Source organism: Leucopleurus acutus, assembly GCF_964270905.1.
Source record: "Leucopleurus acutus genome assembly, chromosome: 10".
NCBI lineage: Eukaryota > Metazoa > Chordata > Mammalia > Artiodactyla > Delphinidae > Leucopleurus > Leucopleurus acutus.
In genome coordinates this window covers 100,876,075-100,896,290 of record NC_139153.1, presented here as the reverse complement: position 1 = coordinate 100,896,290, position 20,216 = coordinate 100,876,075, and the positions used below count along the sequence as shown (strand labels likewise).

General features: G+C 46.5%; 1 protein-coding gene across 1 annotated transcript in view; it reads left to right on the top strand.

The window, feature by feature from the left end:
• Window positions 1-20,216, top strand: part of LY86 (lymphocyte antigen 86) — a gene marked incomplete at its 5' end in the record, with an annotated part of 50,013 nt that overhangs the window by 13,956 nt on the left and 15,841 nt on the right. The window contains 2 exons of the mRNA XM_082848365.1: window positions 11,435-11,521; window positions 12,780-12,908. Coding sequence (XP_082704491.1) covers window positions 11,435-11,521; window positions 12,780-12,908 — 216 coding nt within the window. The remainder of the gene's footprint in view (window positions 1-11,434; window positions 11,522-12,779; window positions 12,909-20,216) is intronic.

Genomic DNA, 20,216 nt, shown 5'->3' with positions numbered 1-20,216 from the left:
GCATGGGCTTCAGTAGTTGTAGCACGCAGGCTCAGCAGTTGTGGCTCGCGGGCTCTAGAGCCAGGCTCAGTAGTTGTGGTGCACAGGCTTAATTGCTCTGCGGCATTTCGGATCTTCCCGGAGCAGGGATTGAACCCGTGCCCCCTGCATTGGCAGGCAGATTCTTAACCACTGCACCACCAGGGAAGCCCCTATACATTCTCCTTTTAATAAATATTTAGGTTGCCTCCAATTTTTCACAATTACAAACGGTTGTGAGCATCTATTATTTATGTCTCCTTATGTCAGAAAATGCTTCCCAACCCAGGACTTTTCTTTCCATTTCTCTGAGGCTTAATTAAGCCTAGGCAAAGGTATGTAGAAGAATTTCTCTAGTTTAACCAGTTTTGTCTAGTAATGTTTCCATACAATAACAGTTTTTAAATGCTATGTTCTGAAAACACATGAACAGATGGCAAAAAAAAAAAAAAAAAGGCTGAACGATATCCAAATGGTTCCAATGATGGCGTGAAGGAGATGGGTGAGGTGTTGAGTCAGGTCTGCTTGAAACTTTGCAGTGATCAGCTCACATTCTGCACTGAACTTGTGTGCAGGTCATTGGGGCAGGTAGTCTGTGGTTATTCAGTAAGTGCGTGACTCATTTATTAATCTGAAGTCAGGTTTCCATCTTATTTTTCATGTCAGTTTGCAATCTTCCAACAGAATTATTTTTATATTTTTAGCAAAAGTATTTTTAATCCTCTAAACAGGAGGAAACTAATAGGATTGTGTTGATTCAGGAAGCAGAGAAATGAGTCCTTTTCTTAATTAGTAATTTATTTTGCTGGCAGAGGATCCAAACTAAAGGCAGCTGGTTCTTTTCTCCTCCAGTATCGACCAGTGAGTGCTTGTAGACCTATGTCATTCCTGTCACAGGATTCTGTTCCTGGGTGGTCCATGCCACACAATGAGAAACATCCTTCTCCTTCCCATCAGGGAGAGCTCTACTGCAAAGCTGGGACATCCAGCAGATTCATTCTGGTTCCATCTCCTAATGTGAGACATGCAAGAATAAGTGGTGAACCAGTTCTGGGAATTCGGAATCCTGCTTCCCGGATTTCAGTACAAGACATCCTGGTGGAAACTCTCATTGGGTACCGACTCCACCTTCTCAGTAAATCTCCAGGGTGTTTTTAGGAAGAGTCGATTAAATGCTCTGGAGATACTGTGCCTCTTATTCTCTCATGAAGGATGCATCTGTGATCCCTTGAACACTTCCTCTCCCTTTCAGTGCCTTCTGTTGGGCACTCATGCTCATTCCGTATCAGGGTGGTCAATTCAGAAACAGTATCACTCTCTGGACCCTTTCCTGACTGCTAACAGTGAAGAGGAGGGTCTTTACATGTGTTATGGACTGTATTGTCTCCCCAAAAGTCATATGCTGAAGCTCTAAACCTCAATGTGATGGTATTTGGAGGAGGGGTGTTTGGGAGGTAATTAGGGTTAGATGAGGTCATGAGGGTGGGGCCCTGTGATGGAATTAGTGACCTTCTAAGAGGAAGAGACCAGAGAGGTCTCTCTCTCTGTCTCTGCCATATGAGGACACATGGAGAAGTCAGCAAACCAGGAAGAGGGCTCCTACCAGGAGCCAAATCAGCCAGAATCCTGATCTTGGACTCCCCAGCTTCCAGAACTGTGAGAAATTAAGCCACCCAGTCTGTGGTATTTTGTTGTGACAGCCTGACAAACTAAGACAAACCATCAGCTCCGTCAGTAGGCTTGCCTCCTAGGAAAAGTGTACATTGATGTTTCCTCCTGTGACTCTGATGGAGGGTTGGAGGCAGCAGTGGACACTTTGTTACCCAGTGTGGGGAAAGCAGGACTCAAGGGGGAAGAAGTATATAGTAAGTTGCTCTCACTCTAGAAAGCGCTGGGGAAACAAGTCATAAGAATTAGCACTTGTTCTGCAGGCCTCCATGTGACGGCATGACAAGAACTTCCTCAGGGGTCCTGAACACAGTGCTGGGAAGGAAGGGGGGCTATGGAAGGAAATCCCCATCATGGCTGGTCATCCAAGCCGCCCTCCCCCAAATGGACATTAACAACAATTAGCCACTGCTGCGTGTGCATCTCACAGCTTCTAGGATTTGATCATTCCTGAGAACTTCCACCTCATGTCATGGAGGGAGTTTTGCCTGAACCTTGAAGGCTGAGTGGGCAAAGAATTTGTCAACCCCCTGTAGTTGTTGACTACAGCCCCTTTCCCGATTCCTCCCAGGGAACAAGCTTCTTGGGCAAGTGTTTCTCTTAAGAGGGCATGCCTACTAGGCTGGAGGGAATGTAATATGCACGGCCACTCTGGAAAATTGGCTGTTTCTTATAAAACCAAACATACACTTACCATATAACCCAGCAACCTCAGTCCTGGGTATTTATCCCAGAGAAATGAAGACCATGTTCATACAAAAACTTGTATGTGAAAGCTTTATTTCTAATAGTCCCAAACTGGCCAGATGTCCTTCAACAGGTGAGTAGTTAAACAAGCTGTGAAACGTCCACACTACGGGAAAACAACTCAGCCACAAAAACGAATGAGACACACAACCACCTGGATGGGTCTCCAGGACACCATGGAGAATGAAAAAAAATCCAATCTCAAAAGGTTGCATGTGAGGTGATCATTTTGTAATGTATAAAAATATTGAATCACTATGCTGTATACCTGAAACTAATATAATATTGTAAGTCCACTATACTTCAATTTTAAATATATATATATATGACAAGTTAAGAAGCAAGTGTACATATTGTATGGTTCCATTTGGATAACGTTCTCAAGATGACAACATTATACTGCTGGAGCAGTGATTCATGGTTTCTGGGGTGTAGGGAAGGGGAGGTGGTATAGGGAGTGCCTGTCAGAGGACAGCATGAGGAGCGTTCTCTGTGTCTGTATCTTGATTGCGGTGGTAGTAGCTGAAGGAGTGAATAACAACACCGTTACTAAGATTGTGTTTAACCTGCAAAGGGGCCAGGCCAGGTAGTGTGGAGTGAGAGCATGCGAGATACGCCTTGCATGCAGAAGACAGTTTGACTCCATGTTGACTATAAAATGAGAGATTTAGAGTGTACGTGTATCTTTTCTTGAGTCTGTGTTTGGGCCAAGTAGTATCGTAATTGGGTGATGGAAGTGTTATACTCCAGGTGAAAGCAGCAGCCTCTTCTGGTTTGTCTTTGTATCCCCAAGGCCTAGTGTTCTTCCTGCCATGTGTCGGGTGCTCAGTAAAATGAATGAGAGGCTAAGTTGCAGTTCCCATTCTCCAGCCACTAAGATGCACTGTCACCTGTAAGACAGGTTCAAGTCTGCTCGTATGCTCATGTTAAGATTTTTTGTGGCACCGTGATACCCCCTTGGTAACACACAATAAAACTGTGCATTTAGTGTTTATTGTCCATCTACACTTGAGATGCAAAAGATCAATCTTAATAGCTTCAAATGGGTTGTTATTTTCCTTGAGACATTTGGCGAGGTGTTTTGGATGAACCCTCATCCTCATTGCCATGTCTCTCCTTTTGGTCTCTAATGCGTATACTATCGCACAAAAACCATCTCCCCCTAAGCTCGTGGAAGCCAAACACAGGTTACTCCTGGGGAGTGGAATTCAGAGGCCAAAAGAGGATGCAGGTTCACACCCCTTCTCCATCAATACTGAGTTCCAACGAATCCGATTTCCTTTGCAGTTAGAAGCAGACAAGGTGAGGGATCCAGAATTTTGAATTTGGCCGCCCAAACCTACCTTCACACGCAAAAATGCATTCACCAGGCTTACCAGGCAGCCTGCGGGCTGTAGGAATTCTTGCCCTCTGTACAGCTACAAACAGGAGCTGTTCCACTGCGATGGTGTTCATGCATTTTGGTCGTGTTTGGTATCAGGGACCATGTTCAAGCATTTTCAAACACCCACTCTACATGTTCAAGTTGAAGAAACAAAAAGCCAGATTGTATACCCAACTTTGGCCAGGTGAGCCAATTCCCAATGAAATGCTGACCAAAGAGACTGGAATGGGGGCAGAGCTACTATTATTTGAAATATAATAGCCCATCGGGGAGCTTTGCGGTGCTATTCTATAGTAATAAGATTTGACAGGTGGAGAAAAAAGGAGAGATCAGGAAATAACAGAACAACTAGCTAGAATACATTTACCACCTTGTTAGTCATTTCTTTCTCTTCAGTGGCAGGGAAGGAGGATGAGGGAACGGGGGAAGAAACACACCACAACACATCAAGGACAAAAAAGAGGATATTAATTTTCTGTTGCCATGGTAATGGATTTCCAGCAATGGCTTCTCACCGAAGACTTCCCCCACATCCATATTTTTTAGGGATCCATAATGACCCTTGAATGTTATCCTAGGAATCACACAAGAAAATTAAACCCCCCCCCATGAAAATACTGCCATGTAAGAAGGGAAACTTTCAGATCCATGCACAACCAGGTCTGTACTGTAAACAGTACAAGCTTGCAGAGCTGGTAATCACCCAACCTAAAAGAAGAAGTCAAAAGCAAGGTCTGTTTGTTTTGTTTTATTTGCAAAAGAATTCTGAAAGATAGTAGAGGTACGTCTGCTAATATTTGGCCTGGGACTAGATTTTCAACCACACTCAGAAATTCCATCCTAAGTGCCAAGGCAAATACCCTGGTTATTATGATGATGAATTAATATGTACTAACACCTTTCCAAAGAGCCTTCCAAGTGTGGGGAAAATCAATCACTGGCTTCAAAACTCAGGCTTCCCAAGTGATCACTGGCACCCATCACAGATGGACGTGAAAGCCCAGCTTCCCTCCTGGTGTCATCAAACTGCCCAACCTTCTCTCCTTTTCATCTATTTGTCCAACCAGCTGAGATTCGTGGGCGTGTCCAGTACTAGATGCTGGTTATGTAAGGATGGATAAATAAGACCGAATTCCTAACCTCCACAGCTTATACCCTAGTGTCATCTACCTATGCGAGATACAAACCAGCAAGAGTTCCCGCACTTCACGAAGATAAAGGTATGAAGAAGACGTACAGAGTGAGCCATGCATGAGAGACCTTAGGAAGGACAGATCCGGAAACTCCAGGGCATCCTGGGGAGGAGAGTGGTTGAGCTGGATTGTGAAGATACAAAAGGCAGGAGAGAGACGAACAAGGTTTTCCTATATGAGATCCAGCCCTCTCTCATTTACTGGAAAATGTCCAAATTTTCATGCTGCAGATAGAGGTGAACAGTTTCAAAAGGTAGAGAATAAAGCGAGAGCCATTTATCCTGCAGCTCTGAGTTAGCACCTGCGCTGGAGAGACATGAGGTCAGGCGCAGTGAGAAGGGGAGAGTAATCAAAAATAGAAGAGGATATGACAGAATGATATATAAGGGAAAAGTCCCACCCTCTTGGGCCTGACCTTGGTTGAGGAGGCAGGACAGTATCATATAAGATAGTGTGTATGTAGTATGAATACTAGGTAGTCTACGCTAAGTAACTGGCATAGATCTAAGTTCGTAGGGACAGAGAGAAAGAAGCTGGGGGAACAAGGCAACATTTCCCAGAGAGGCCAGGATTTGGACAGAAAGGAGAGAACTGGTCGCAGGCAACGAAATCACAGGTCAGATCCTGTCACGCCCTTCCTCTAGAACCATCGATGGCTCCCCAGGCACAGTTTCTGGCTCACTCTCTATGCTTCCCTGGGACGAGGACAGCCCTATCTATAATACTTCTAAAAACTAAGTTGGCTTTTTCTCACCCTCAGCCCCTCTTATATGAGCCAGTTTCTTAAGATAAATCTCTCGATAGACAGATATTATATATATTATATTTCTATATATGTACATGATAAATACCCTCTATGTGTTATATCTGTGTCTATGTCTAGCTAGCTAGCTAGATATCATCTCTATATATCCTATTGCTTCTGCTTCTCTGAAAAACTGTAATATATCGGGTTTTATTAAAGAACAAGAAGCTATCCAGTGCTATTTTATTAACCAACCAGAAGCAGACCAGCTTTGCTCACATTCTGTTTGCCCAAGATTTTCTTCTCTCCATAAACCATTAGAGTCGATTTCACCAGTGCATCCGAGCGATGTGCTGACAGTAAGCCCCTCCCCTGTCTCTGTTGTCCTTCTCTACCCTCCCCAAGCCATGCCTCTATTGGAAACGTGCCATAAAACATGCCGTGGAATATCGAACTCCCCTGGAGCAGCCTGTTTTCTGCCAACAGCACACGGAGGAAGTGATATCAGCTCCTGAAGTCATGGGTTAAGGGATGGGTGGGTTAAGGGATGTTAGAAGAAAGTCAGTGCTCTGGATCTCAGGATGTAGCCCACCTAAGTGCTGGAGGGGAGCACAGAGAAAGAGGGAAGGAGTGGGAGGGAGAAGGAGAGAAAGAAGGAGAAAGAGAGAGAGGCTACCTTCACGCAGCAGGAAGGTCGTGGACAGCCTTGGATGGACTTGGACGTGAACGTGGGGAAGGCTAGTGGAGGGGAGGCCGGAGGGGTGTCAGCTCTTTTTCAGGGTGACACTGCTGTCGGAATTCCACCCTCCCCACCACGGGAGCAGGAAAGCCAGTGCTTCACCCACTTTGCAACAATATTTAAAACCTAAGCAATAGAACTCCAAGCACACGTGCGCACACGTGAACAAGTGTGAGTAACACTAGTCAAATCTGAAAGAGCCCTGTGGGTTGTACCAACATTGGTCTCTTTGTTTTGATACTGTACTATGCGTAAGATGTCACCGTGGCGGGGAAGCTGGGTGAAGGGTACCTGAAACTTCTATCTTTTTGCAACTTCCTGTGAGAATATAATGATTTCAAAATACAAAAATTTTGTAAAAGCCTCAAGCAGAGCTATGAAATTGGAAAAGGAGACTCGCAGCATGAGAGCAGCCCCCCGTCCTCTGTCCTTCAAACCATGAAACCAGCAGCACAGAGGATGGACACAGGGCACAGAGCAACAACCACGGACTCGAGGACCTAGGGATGCGTGGCTCGCCCGAGACACACCGGCTCCTGGCCCCACCAGGCCCTCGGCCCCGCCATCCTCCGGGAGGAACTGCACTTCCAGAGGCTGAGTTTTGTCTTCTTCTCCCTGATTCCAGTTGAGAGCCCAACGCTGGCCAGAAACACCCCAGGCCAGCTCATCCTCTCCTGGACAACTGCCCAGGGCCAGCCCTGCCAGGGAGAGCACAGGCAACGAACAGAACTCAAGGCCCAAGAATGGCTCTGAAGCTGAGATGTGTAAAGAACCTGCACATGCTAAACCTCACCCGTTTATCTAAGTCTATGCTACTCCATGAAGGCGCATGAAACAGTTCCAGGACGCATTTGACTGCCCTTAGCAGGAATGCAGATGCCGCTGGCTGCTTCCCCAGCCTCTCTGCCCACCCACCGAGGGATTTCCTGTCAGCCGTTTGGAGGAGTCTGCCTTCCAGGCACACCTGTCCCTGGTGTGTGTGGACAGCAGGGCAGGTCGCGGCGCATGGGCCTCGCCCACTGTAACTGCGGGCCTCTCTTGGGCAGAAGTCACACACGAGGACAGAACAGACAGAAAGCGGGTATAGCTTAGAGGCAAAGGAAAACATATTTTCCATGAACAGGTCATATATTTTCCTATGAAGCTTTGCCTCTTTCCTCAGTCCATTCACTGCTATATAGTGAAGTGTCTGGAAGAAACATGTATCTCTGCCCTCGAAGCCCAGGAACGCCAGCTCTCATTAACTTTCCCATTTTATTCATTCAGAGGATCCACATTCGGATAATCCAATGTATATGTGGTCAAAATTACCCGCGGCAAGTGTCCAAGGAAAAATCCCCCCACCCTTGCCCCCAATCAATTCTTACACTGTACAAGGAGAACTCCTTTAAAAATGCAACCCACTGTCTTGAATTTTGGTAGGTGATTCTGAGGCATTTGTCTGGCAATTGAGAAAGCAATTCTTTAAAGCAATGGTTCTCCACCAGGCGAGTTTGTCCCCCAGGGGATATTTGGCAATGTCTGTAACCTATTTGGGCTCGAATTGGGGCTGGGATGTTACTGGTTTCTAGTGGGTAGAGGTGTTGCTGCACGGGACAGCCACCCCCCAAAAAAGATTTCTGACCCAAAATGTCAATAGCGACAAGGTTGAGAAATCTGGCTTTAAAGTTCTGCACAAGTTGATTACAGATAACCTCTATTATTCATTCAACAAACCACTACTTGGAACCTAGTATAATCTTAAGATATTATGCTGGGCCCTGAAGCAGGGAGCCTGCCTTGAAGCATCTAGTAGAGGTTTACAGGAAAATATAATGTAGTGTAAAGCAGCGGTCCCCACTGTTTTTGGCACCAGGGACTGGTTTCATGGAAGACGGTTTTTCCACAGACAGGGGGTGGGGCTTTGGGGGTGTAGGGGTGGTGCACGCGGTAATGGGAGCCATGGGGAGCACCAGATGAAGCTTCGCTTACTTGCCCGCCGCTCACCTCATGCCGTGTGGCCCCGGTTCTTAACAGACCTTGGACGCTATCGGTCCAGAGCCCATGGGTTGGGGACCCCTGGTATAGAGCATGCCAAGCGCCAGAGTGAAAATACAAGTCAAAAGAGGAAAGGCTATAAGTGTGCGAGGCTGGGATTGGGGGGATGGGAGGAATGGATGTCATTTTCCCCAAGACAACTGCAAAGTGCATATCACTCCCAAATATAAAATTCACTCTTAAATATAAAATTTGCTCTCAAATATAAAATTGAAATAACTGCTAGAAAAGAGCACCAAAGCCCTAAGCACTTTTTAAGCAATCTATCTTTCTGTTTTTATACTCACATTCTCAGAGAGGAGCAATCTGCTGCTTCCTTTTTAACTTTGTTTCTTATTAAGATTATTTTCCTAACAAGAATATTTTTCCAGTGCCAGGGAGATGTTTTATTTCCTTCTCCTGCCCTTAGTTTATTCTCTCCATCTATACATTTAAAATATTGATAAGCACAGTGTAATTTTGCACCTGCTAATTAGCTAAGCGACACACGGTTAGCCTCTTTTACCTTTCCGCAGATCGCAACTTCAATTTGCCACAATTTTGAGGATGCTCGTTCCCAAACGTCTGTTAGTTGGCCTCTTTTTCGATCCCGAGGGCCAAATGTGTAGCAGAAACAATTGTCTCCTTACCCCCTGGTCCCATTTTCCAAGACGAAACCCTGGGATGACACGAAGATGCCAGTGAAGAAATAAACTAAGCATAAGAGAAAATGGCTTTTATCCCCCCAGAAAATTAGTGAGCAGATCATAGGGGGGTTCATGAAACGAAAGTGCACCTAGATTAGATTCGCAAGGCTGGATAGCCTAGTGATCATTTCCACGGCAGATATCACAGACAGTTATATGCCCTCCAGGTCAGCGATGTAGATGATTAAACGGTCTGGAACGCTCCCATCGACAATGTGAGCTCATAGCTAAGCCGAAATTGAAGCCAGTTATGAAACAGAACCGCCAGATGCCATATGTCTGCATGCAAATGCCATATGTCTGCATGCAAATGTTCCAGGCGATCTTACTAATCAGAAACTTAACATACGTCTTCAAGGCTCTACTCTGTGAGTGCCTCTGTGCAGTACTGGGTGGCAACTTCTTATTTACTTGTTTTTAAGTCTGGGTTTGAACCTTGACTCTGCCACTTTCTAGTTCTTGAACCTAGGTAAGTCAGCACCACCTCTCTGAGTCTTTATTTTCCCACCTGTGAAATAAGGACAGTCATGCCTATCTCTCAAGATTGTCATTCATTCTATCAGTCTAGGTCCGGTCAGGAATTCAGAGACCCTGTCAGTCATCTCCACGGAGAAAATTTAATACAGAGTGTTGGTTAAGCAGTTGTTAGAGAACCAGAAAAGCAGAAGGAAGCAGTGAGGAAGCAGCTGCTCCCAGAGGGCTATGAGCAGAGGACAGAGGTTAGGGTTGTTAGAACCTGGAAGCTTGAAAGAAGGGCCTGAGGTGCTGAGACACTGCCAGCTGGGGAAGGGGTGATGGCCTCCGAGATACCATCATCACAGAAGCTTGGAGCCAGTAGAGCTGAGCCTCAGCTGATGCCAAGAAGGTGCAAAACTCCAATAATAAAAAAATAAGGCAAAATAAATAAAGTGTAGTATAAAGTAAAAAAAAAAAAGAGAGAGAGAGAGAGAGAGAGAGAGAGGGAGAGCTGGACACTGGAACCAACAGCCGCTGCCAGGGTGACAGGCCATTGCCGGGCGACACGCTCAAGCATCAGCAAGTAGGTAAGAAGAAGCAAGTCCTTCGCCCGCTCAGCCCCAGTCTGACCTCCGGCACATCTCTGGCAGGTGGCAAAGGAGAAACGTGGTTGAAGAGCGCCCCCAGCTTCACACAGCAGAGCCCTGAAGGGTGGATTTGAAGCTGAGGTAGCTTCATACGTAGCCCATTCATCCGCTCATGTGTGCATTTATGGAGTGTCCGACTGCAAGGCTCTGTGCTAGGCACTGGGGAGTCTGAAGAATTAAGTCGATAGCTCATAAAGTGCACAGTTCAGTGACCCACATAACACAGACTCTCAGTTAAAATCAGTCGTCCTCTCTGGGGCCCAGTGGGAAACATGAAGGAAAAGGACATGGAAAGCAAAACAATACAAACAAAACAAACACTGGCTCTTGCCTCTAGGAGCTCTGTGTTTAGGTTAATTATTGTGGGACAAGTCAAAGAGCAAAGTACAAAGTCATACGTGCTTGTATACTTTAAAAAGTATTTCGAAAAAAAAAAAAAATTGGGGCTTCCCTGGTGGCGCAGTGGTTGAGAGTCCGCCTGCCGATGCAGGGGACGCAGGTTCGTGCCCCGGTCTGGGAGGATCCCACACGCCGCGGAGCAGCTGGGCCCGTGAGCCATGGCCGCCGAGCCTGTGCGTCCGGAGCCTGTGCTCCGCAACGGGAGAGGCCACAACAGTGAGAGGCCCGCGTACCGCAAAAAAAAAAAAAAAAAAAAAAAAGTATTTCGGATACAGGAAGGAAGGAAGGGAGGAAGGAAGGAATAAAACAGGTATTGAGGACATGGGGAGGGGGAAGGGAAAGCTGGGACGAAGTGAGAGAGTGGCATGGACGTATCTATACTACCAAACGTAAAATAGATAGCTAGTGGGAAGCAGCTGCATAGCACAGGGAGATCAGCTCGGTGCTCTGTGACCACCTAGAGGGGTGGGATAGGGAGGGTGGGAGGGAGACGCAAGAGGGAGGGGATATGGGGATATACGTTATACGTATAGCTGATTCTCTTTGTTATACAGCAGAAACTAACACACCATTGTAAAGCAATTATACTCCAATAAAGATGTTAAAATAAATAATAATAATTAAAAAAAGAAAAAAGAATTGCTGTACATTTTGAATACGAGCTTGCGGCATGTGCAGTGTCCTCACACCTAATCTGCTGTCTTCTTCTTGGCAGACGCATTACAAGATTTTGGCTTGTCTGTTGACCAGTGTTTCAAACAAGTAAAACCAAATATCAACATCAGATTTGGAATCATTCTGAGTAAGTAAAAATTATTGACATAATATAAAACATTACACAACCTCTTTGCGGCCCAGACGCCCAGTTGCCCGTGTTTACTGTGGCGGCTGTGGCGACACCACTGCTCCCATCACTCTCTGGAATTAACTCTAGTGCCATTTTCGTTTTCATTTCTCTCTCTGGGTAATATCCAGATAGAGCCGAACTCTCACTTAATGCTGTGCTTTTGTACCAGAAAGACCCCAGGCACTCATTTGGGTATAACAAGCACCTGGAATCAGTATATGCAGCAAAATAAAGAAAATATTTTGAGCCTAAATATTGGTGTCTGCTTGAGAGACCTTTTTTGCTTCGTTATCTCAGCCCCAAACAAGCCACAACCAGCAGCATGGTTTATCTTTGCATTATTTCATTCCCCAAATAGCTCTTCTAAGTTCTTAAACCTTGACACAGGCAAAGACATGGAATATCTTCTCCCTGCACCCCAATCCATGAGCCAGAATGCTTTCTGATTGTTTATTTTCACGTGGTCGTGTCATTACCGTTGGTCATTACGTTGCTATAGCTGCTAGTGTATCTCCTTTCTAACACAGATTCATCAAAACCAGGGCAGAAGGAGTTAATAAACTGAGCATGTGGGATCGCTCCAGAGAAACGGAGGGAACGTTCCGGAGGCCAAGAACTCTCGTGCATCTTTATATGTCCAGACCCTGCACAGCCTCTGGGCTCTATACCAGCAGCTCCATGGCTGCTTTAGGGAGAGACAGAGAGGAAAGAGGAATAGAAGGAGGAGTGAGTGAAACATAAAAGGGAGGGATGGAGAAAAAGGCAGAAAGTCGGGAGCCAGCTCTGCAGAGCAGCCGGGAGCTTCCTGTGTGACAACGGGACAATGTCTGCCTGCCATCAGCGGTGAGGGTAGGCAGGCTGGACCACAGCCCACTGCTCTCAGGGGAGGCACCTGGGACTACGCAGCTGAGAAGCTGCGGAAGCCAGGCCCCCGGCCGCCGCATTCAGGGGCCATGGCATCAGGCCAGGGGAGCAGGTCAGCTACCTGCTCCAAGCAGATGAAGTTCGTGAAAGGGCCGCATTTCATCCCCAGGGCTGTCCCAGTAGCGTTGCCCCAGTGCTGTTTTACCAAAAAAGAAAACTGTTCCCCATACAGTGCAGATTTCTGGAAAAGAAAGGTCCTTTGGCTCATGCTTTTATGAGTTTTGAACAACACTGTGATGGACAGCAAACCCCACACTAACAGGAAAGCTGGTCTTCCCTTTCCCTTCAGGGGAGGACATCAAGGAGCTGTTTCTGGACATTGCTCTCTTCAGTAAAGGCCTGTCCATTCTGAACTTCTCCTACCCCATCTGTGAAGTGGATCAACCCAAGTTTTCTTTCTGCGGAAGAAGGAAAGGAGGTAGGTGTCTGGCTGGCTGATGGCTGGCTGAGGCCCAGAGGGAGGTGGACAGGAGCTCACGGTGGAGGTCAGGACACCCAGGCCGGCGTCTGGGTCTCCCCCCTCACCTGTGGATGAGCTTAACCTCACGTATCATCAGGTGTTGTGTAAAAATGACCACACGGCCCATCCCACAGGGCCTGCCTTACGGGGGAGTGTGAACAGCAAATGAAACGTGCCTATCGGGTGTTTACAAAGAGAAACTTGTTACTGTCAGTGGTGGCACCTTGTGAAAAATGACTAGCGACAGAAAGAACCAGTAGCTTCCCCAAATCCACTGAGATTCAGTGTTTCCAGGCTTCTCGTCAGCGATCCCTTTAGTGGCAGGGTCTCCTTGATATACGCTGGCGGGATAAAATGAAGCTTTCCAAATGTCACTGTTGAACTGTGGTCATTCCCTTTGAGCCAATGTCCAATAGGGACATTAGGTATCTTGATTCAAAATATACTGAATAGAAGCGTGAAACCCGCTGTATTATCTCCTCTTTCTCCAATTCACCAACCCCCAACCCTCTGCTAGTCGTACCCTACTCTGGCCTGTCCCCCGCCACGTCCTCCTTTGTCCTCACCACCGTCTTCACTGAGGCCCTGAGATGCCTCTGTGTATTTAACTAAAACTTGGGTCTGACCTGTGACTGACCTTCCCCGGAAGCTGCTCTCGTCCCCCTTCCCAGGGCCTCCTTCCCGTCCCCGTCGGCCAAGGGGGAGCAGCCCCTTAATCCCACAGCCCACAAACACCTGCTTCTCTATTTCCACATTCACGCAAACTAGAGAGAAATCAGCCAGTTATGCTTTCTGAACAAACAATCGAGAAGAATTGGGGTCCCCTTCCCATCCTAAGGGATGCAGACAAGGGAGGTTTGTGCAGGAAAATGGGGGAATTTAGGGCATGCAGGCTGGAAGGAGCAGGCTGGACTTGGCTGTGACGTGCAGGCGACAAGCCTCAGCTCAGTCCTCCCTCGCGACCCTCCTCTCTGCTCCCCGAAGTGCGGGACTCATAACTCAATTCTAGCATCTGCCATGCTGGCCTCCAATCGCTCACTCTCATTTGTCATCGGCCATAGACTTCCTGTGGATGGGGTGCTACCATCTCCACCTTCTTATTCCCAGGATATTGAATGCACTGATACATAGGGAGTGCTAAGAACGGCACATAGACAGAGTGAAACAGCTAATGCAATATTAAGCACTGGTAGCACACACTGTTCTAAGAGCTTTTCATCCAGTGAGTCATTTGCTTCCTACCCCACCCTCAAGAGTTAGTATTATTAATACTCTACAGATGCAGAAAACAAGGCACAGAGTTTTAGGACCTTGTGCCGTCACAGAGCTGGTGAGGGACCCATGGCTTCAACCTGGACAGGCTGGCTCCAGAGCCGTAATCTTGGCTTCTAAGGAATGAATGAGCAAAAGAGCAAACAATGAAATGCATGAATGTGCCTTTTGACCAGGAGTTTATTTAAAATTTATTATTTAAGAACTCTTTCTGGCCAGTGATCTGACTTTGTTTCGAATCAGGAGATTTTAAAATTCTTAACTAACCTACCAAAGAATGATTAGTCAGTTTTCCTTTTTCAACTTACTGGAAATATTTCTGATTAATCGGGTGCATTGATGTATTTCCCCAGCACGGTGAACTCTTCATGAGTTGGCCCCTAGTTAACTTTTTCTACCTGCCCTCGGCCATGCCTGTACCAAACTCCTAACCCTACAGTCAGTCTCCTTCCCATTTCCTTCCTCCCTCCCTCCCTCCCTCCCTCCCTCCCTCCCTCCCTCCCTCCCTTCCTTCCTTCCTTCCTTCCTTCCTTCCTTCCACACTAAGTCCTACTCCATGCCAAGCACTTTGGGGAGCCTGAAGATGAGCCAAAAATAGTTTCTGCCTTCAAAGACATTCATGACGGTCTGAAGGGATTGGAGAGTCACAAGACAACTCTTCCAAGTTGCATTAAAGAGGTATAAAATGCCAAGGAAACTGGATGGGTAGAGGTCATTCCCAATGGATTCAACCTGTTGGAGCAGGGCAATCTGGGAAATTTAATACAGAATTACTTTCCTGATTGCCTTAGGTTCTTTGAAAGCCAGTTAGAGGCTATATATAGTACAGCATAAAATGATGATGGTCTGCCAGCATTCCTGATTTTACAGAATGTTTTGGAGGACCTCAAAGCATCTTGAACTGATAACTAAATAATAAGACCCCTGAGAAAGATTGACGTCTTCATAAGCTGATACCTCTAGCCAGCGTCTACTGTCCTATCTCCTGTCTTTGGCTTATCTTTCCAGTGTTCTTCCCAAATAAGTATTCTTGAACCCAAATGTATGGTATGCATTCTTCCAAGCATACTGGCATAGCGGTATGCTTGGAAGTACCGCCAGCTTAGTAAGAAAGGACACATACTGGGCTGTCCGTCACTCCTCCTTCCTTCTACTCCCTGGATAAAGTCTCCCCATCTCCCTCCTGGATGACAGAAATGGCTTCTAATTGGTTTCCCTCCCTCCCTACTGCCACCAGCATGGATTTCTCAAATATCGATCTGATCACGTCTCCCCTCTCCCCAAGAGACTCCAAGAGTCCCCATCTCTACAGAACAAAGTCTAAGTTCTTTAGTGACCAAAGTTCATCACACATTTGACTCTAGCCTGTTTCTAGACACATGCTGCCCCACGAGGATGCACCCTTAGCGCCAGCTTTATCGTAAGTCATTTGCCACTGTCCAACCACACCCTGTGTTTTCACTCACATGACGTCGCTCTGATGGTCCCCTTGGCCTCGAATATCTGTTCCCCCTTTGTCTTCTGCCCAGACCTAACTCAAGGATCACCTCCTCTGGGAAACCTTCCTCCAGCCCCCAGCCTGGTGAAATGCTCCCTCTGGATCCTCCTGGAGTATCACATTCTTACTTATCTCAGTTGAAGTTATACTATGTAGTGTGTGTGCGTGTGAGCCTTCCTTGAAGGAAGACACTTCAAACTGTGATCTCCCTGAAGGAAGGGGGAATCTTTCTTGCTCCTTTCTATCTCTGCAGACCTGACAAAGAGAGCCTGCCACCGAATAATAAATAATTAATAATTGAACTTGCATATGATGGACTAAATGCAAGTTTACCAGCCCACTTCAGAAGTGACCATCTGATGATGTTTATGCATGCCACAGGCAAAAAGCACATCAAACCCTAGTAAATATCTTGGTCCTCCAAGTTTAAGAACACTGAACTAGTTTTTCCTCCGTGAATGGTTTTAATAAGTTTAATAAAACGGAAGAGATATTATTCCCCAAAATTGAGGTCGTCCAATTCAGTTCAGCAGCTTGAAAGGCTGGTGTTTACCTTACCTGAACACTGGGCAGCCCTGCAGCCATTTATTGGCTTTCTTGCTGTGGGGTTAATAATTGCACCGGGGGGGCTGAGAAGCCAAACTTGCGGAATCGCCAGGAAATTTGATCAGAAAAGCGATACACAAATGCGGCATAAACAAATGCTTATGTAAATTACATAAACCAAGAAAGAGTAAAATCTTACATTCAGAGGCTTCTTGGGTTATTAAATTTTTTTAACCCACCCACAAGCCTACTGCACGAATGATTCTATTGAAAAGAAGTGATTAGAAAAGGGGACAAAACGGCACCAATGAGCAGTGAGGTCAATTCCAGCTCAAACACCAGTGGTGGCTGGTGACGTATTAAGGAGAAAGCTGAGGGCCTCCGGGGTTGCAGGTCCTTCTCAGCAGAGCGGTGACAAGACTTGTTGTCCCCACCACAGGCCACACAGTACGTATGGTATCAGCCGCAGCTGAGTGATGTTTCCACGGCATTACGACGCATTCCTCTGCCGGCTGCTCCCCAAGCCAGATAACACTGCAGGATGGGTCTGGCTTAATAAGACTGTGTGAATAAAATGTTGCCTTTTCTTCTGCATCCTCCTCAGCTAGCTCTAAGGCAAAAGCGCATGGGATTCGAAGAGCCCATGATGCTCTTTTGACCTTCCCATTTAGGGTGTGATGGATAATTTGGGGGAAACAGCCTATAGGTCCAATTATAGGGAATTGGCTGAATTCAGCCTATTTTTCAGCCAAACAAAGGTACAATCTGCTGTGCTTTTAAATGATGCTGTAGGAGATGATGAAGGTACATAAAAAGATACTCATAAAAATAGTTAAGTGACAGAGAAGCTGCCATAAAGAGTACCCACTATTGGATTTTGTTTTTATTAAAATGTATGCAAGTGTATATACCAAAACACTCTGGAACAGTATACACTTAGGTGTTAATCATGATTACCTCTAAACGGTGGCACTGCAGAACCTTATTTTCATCTTTTTGGAAATCTCTTTCGTTAGTATAATAAATTTACAAGGTTGCTCTTTTAAATATTAGTTGATCTTTGTAGGAAAGACTAGAGAGGGTGAATTCTCTCCCCTCCGGATAGTAAATAAGAGTTTTCAAAAAAGAATCATAATCTACTTAACACTCAATGATATTTGGAGTTACACGGAATCTGAATCAAAGTGTTGGATCGTCTCGTATCCATTCTGTACTCTTTCCCTGTGTTCCCACAGCCCCCTTTACTGGCTGTGGGTTCATTTAGCAGGAACCAAACTCGGCCCCTGTTTTACTTCCTACTCTACTTCCTGCTCCTTTCTCTCCTCCTGGCATCGGGTCATATAGATCCATTTGCTTTGCTTGGTCTTGATGCTTTCAAACTGGCTCCATCGATGTTTACGACTGAATTGGGATTAAATTGAATGTCCCTAGAGACCCCACCTAATTACTAACCCTGAGGAGGGAAGCTGCAGTAAACTTCTTTTTTTTTTTTTAACATCTTTATTGGAGTATAATTGCCTTACGATGGTGTGTTAGTTTCTGCTTTATAACAAAGTGAATCAGCTATACATATACATATATCCCCATATCTCATCCCTCCTGCATCTCCCTCCCACCCTCCCTATCCCACCCCTCTAGGTGGTCACAAAGCACCGAGCTGATCTCCCTGTGCTATGCGGCTGCTTCCCGCTAGCTATCTAGTTAACATTTGGTAGTGTATATATGTCCATGCCACTCGCTCGCTTCGTCCCAGCTTCCCCTTCCCCCTCCCCGTATCCTCAAGTCCATTCTCTAGTAGGTCTGTGTCTCAAGTTATAAGACTAACGCCGGTAGAATCTCCACGTGGTTAGACAGCGTGTGCCTGCGTGTGTGCACGTGTGCATGTGTGTGCACACGTACGCACAGGCTATATAAGATCATAAACTAGGAGCCCTTCAGGGTAAGGGCTCTTCTTTGACACTTGACGGCTGTGATTGACATGGAGGAAACATGATGAGAGGACTTGACGTCATACATGTGTCAGAATCGCAGAGAAGACAGCAGTCCCGTGAGAACTGCTGACGCAGGTGCACCCATCCCTGTACATGCACAACAACCGCTTTCCAGAAGGAGCAAAAATCTATTTTGAGATACACACAACACATATTGACATACCTCACTTCGTGCAATATATAGGCTACAGGCAAACATTAGTTGCGGACTTAATTTTAAATGCATCGGGAAAGCTTGGAATTAAAATAAGTATGATAGTGACACGTTTTGCAAGCTGATGAGTCGAGAGATAATTGCTCCCTAGTTTATCTTTTGTGTAAATCCAAGCTTACCTATGTTCAGTGTTTGTCCAAAGTGGGGAATACATCATAATTAGATGAATTTCAATATACGGCAGAGAAGATCCCCTGAGAACAGTTTTTCAGGTCTGACATGACATTGCCCGCAAGGCAGATACTATTCCTGAAGGCAGCTAAGGTAGGCTCCTGCACATCTCACCGATTTCACACCTATGAATAGATGAAGGTGAAATCTGAGTGGGCGCTCATGCCAGCCACCTGTCTTCTCTCCCTCTTGAAAAACCTGGGCATTTCTTGTCTGTCCTGGTTCACACTGAGCACGTGAGCCCGGACATCGCCCGAGACCATCAATTGCAGAGGCTTCCTCAATCTGACAGTAACTGTAGAGTTCAGTCCTAACAGCTCTGTCTAGATCAGCAATTCACGTTTCATCAGCTAGAGCTCCATTGCCCTTGCTGTCTCTGTTTCTAAGTGCTCTTTTTCTCGGGTCTAAGAAATGGAAGAAACTTGGAAATTGCCTCGATTTGGAAAAATTCCCACAAACGCCTTCTGCAAAATGCCTCATACCTTGCACCTATAGGAGAAAACAGGACGAAACACCTTCCAGGCAAGTGCTACCTTGAAGAAGCTCCACCGTTTATCCATGCCGTGGCCCCAAAGCCTCTACCAAGCACACCGCAGCCTTACCTCGGGCCTCAATTTTCAAATGTTCTGCATTCCCGGCACACGTTACTAATAAATGCAGGCCCCAGGAACTCAGTCACTGATTTCTGCTCTAAAAGAAGGGGAATAAGTGGCTTCACCTGAGGCCTCAGTTTAAGACTACATCTCCTCTGGGGTGGCGTCGCCTGCCTGTTGCCCAGCTTCGATTTCTGGGCCGCTGCAGACCTCTTGCTTCTCCAAGTTGCTTTGCATCAGGCTTTCTGCTCTGCTGGTCCTTGGGATTTTTCCTCAGTCTCTCCCCATCCCAGCTTCTGGGCCTGTCCTTCGCCCACCACTGGTCAGAGCCCAGACGACAGTGTGGCCTACGTGGGAACTCGTGTGTCTTGGTTCCGTTTCCTCTGGATGAGTCAACAGACCCCCGGAGGGGGCGATGCTTCTCCGCCACCTGGGAATCACACAGGTTCTCTGCCGTCATCATCCTCACTGTCATGTTAGAGCTGCAGGCAGCATGCCGCCAAAGCCAATACTATTTTGTAAGGATTTTCTGCTGCCTGCCTCACCCCTGGAGAGCGGGCAGCTTAGCCCGGTCCAGTGGCTCTCAAACTCGAACCTGCCTCAGCATCACTTGGAGGGTTTCTTCAACCACAACTTGCTGGACCCACCCCCAGTGTCCCCTTCAGCACCTCCGGGGAGGAGCCTGAGAATTTTCCAAGTCCCCAGATGAGGTTGATGATGCTGGTCTAGGGACCACACCTTGGGAACCACTAGCCTGGTTACGAATAAGCACAGGGTTGGAAGCCACACTTACATAGTGACGAACCGTTACTGTCCCTTATGGTTACATGACTTCAGGCAAAATTACCCTGAGCCTTGGTTTCTGCATCTGACAACAAGGAGGTACAAGTGACTTCACGGGATTGTTGTAAGGATAGAATCGGACAATATACACAAAGCCCTTAGAACGGAGTCTGCCGCACAGGACGCCCTTAGCAAGTG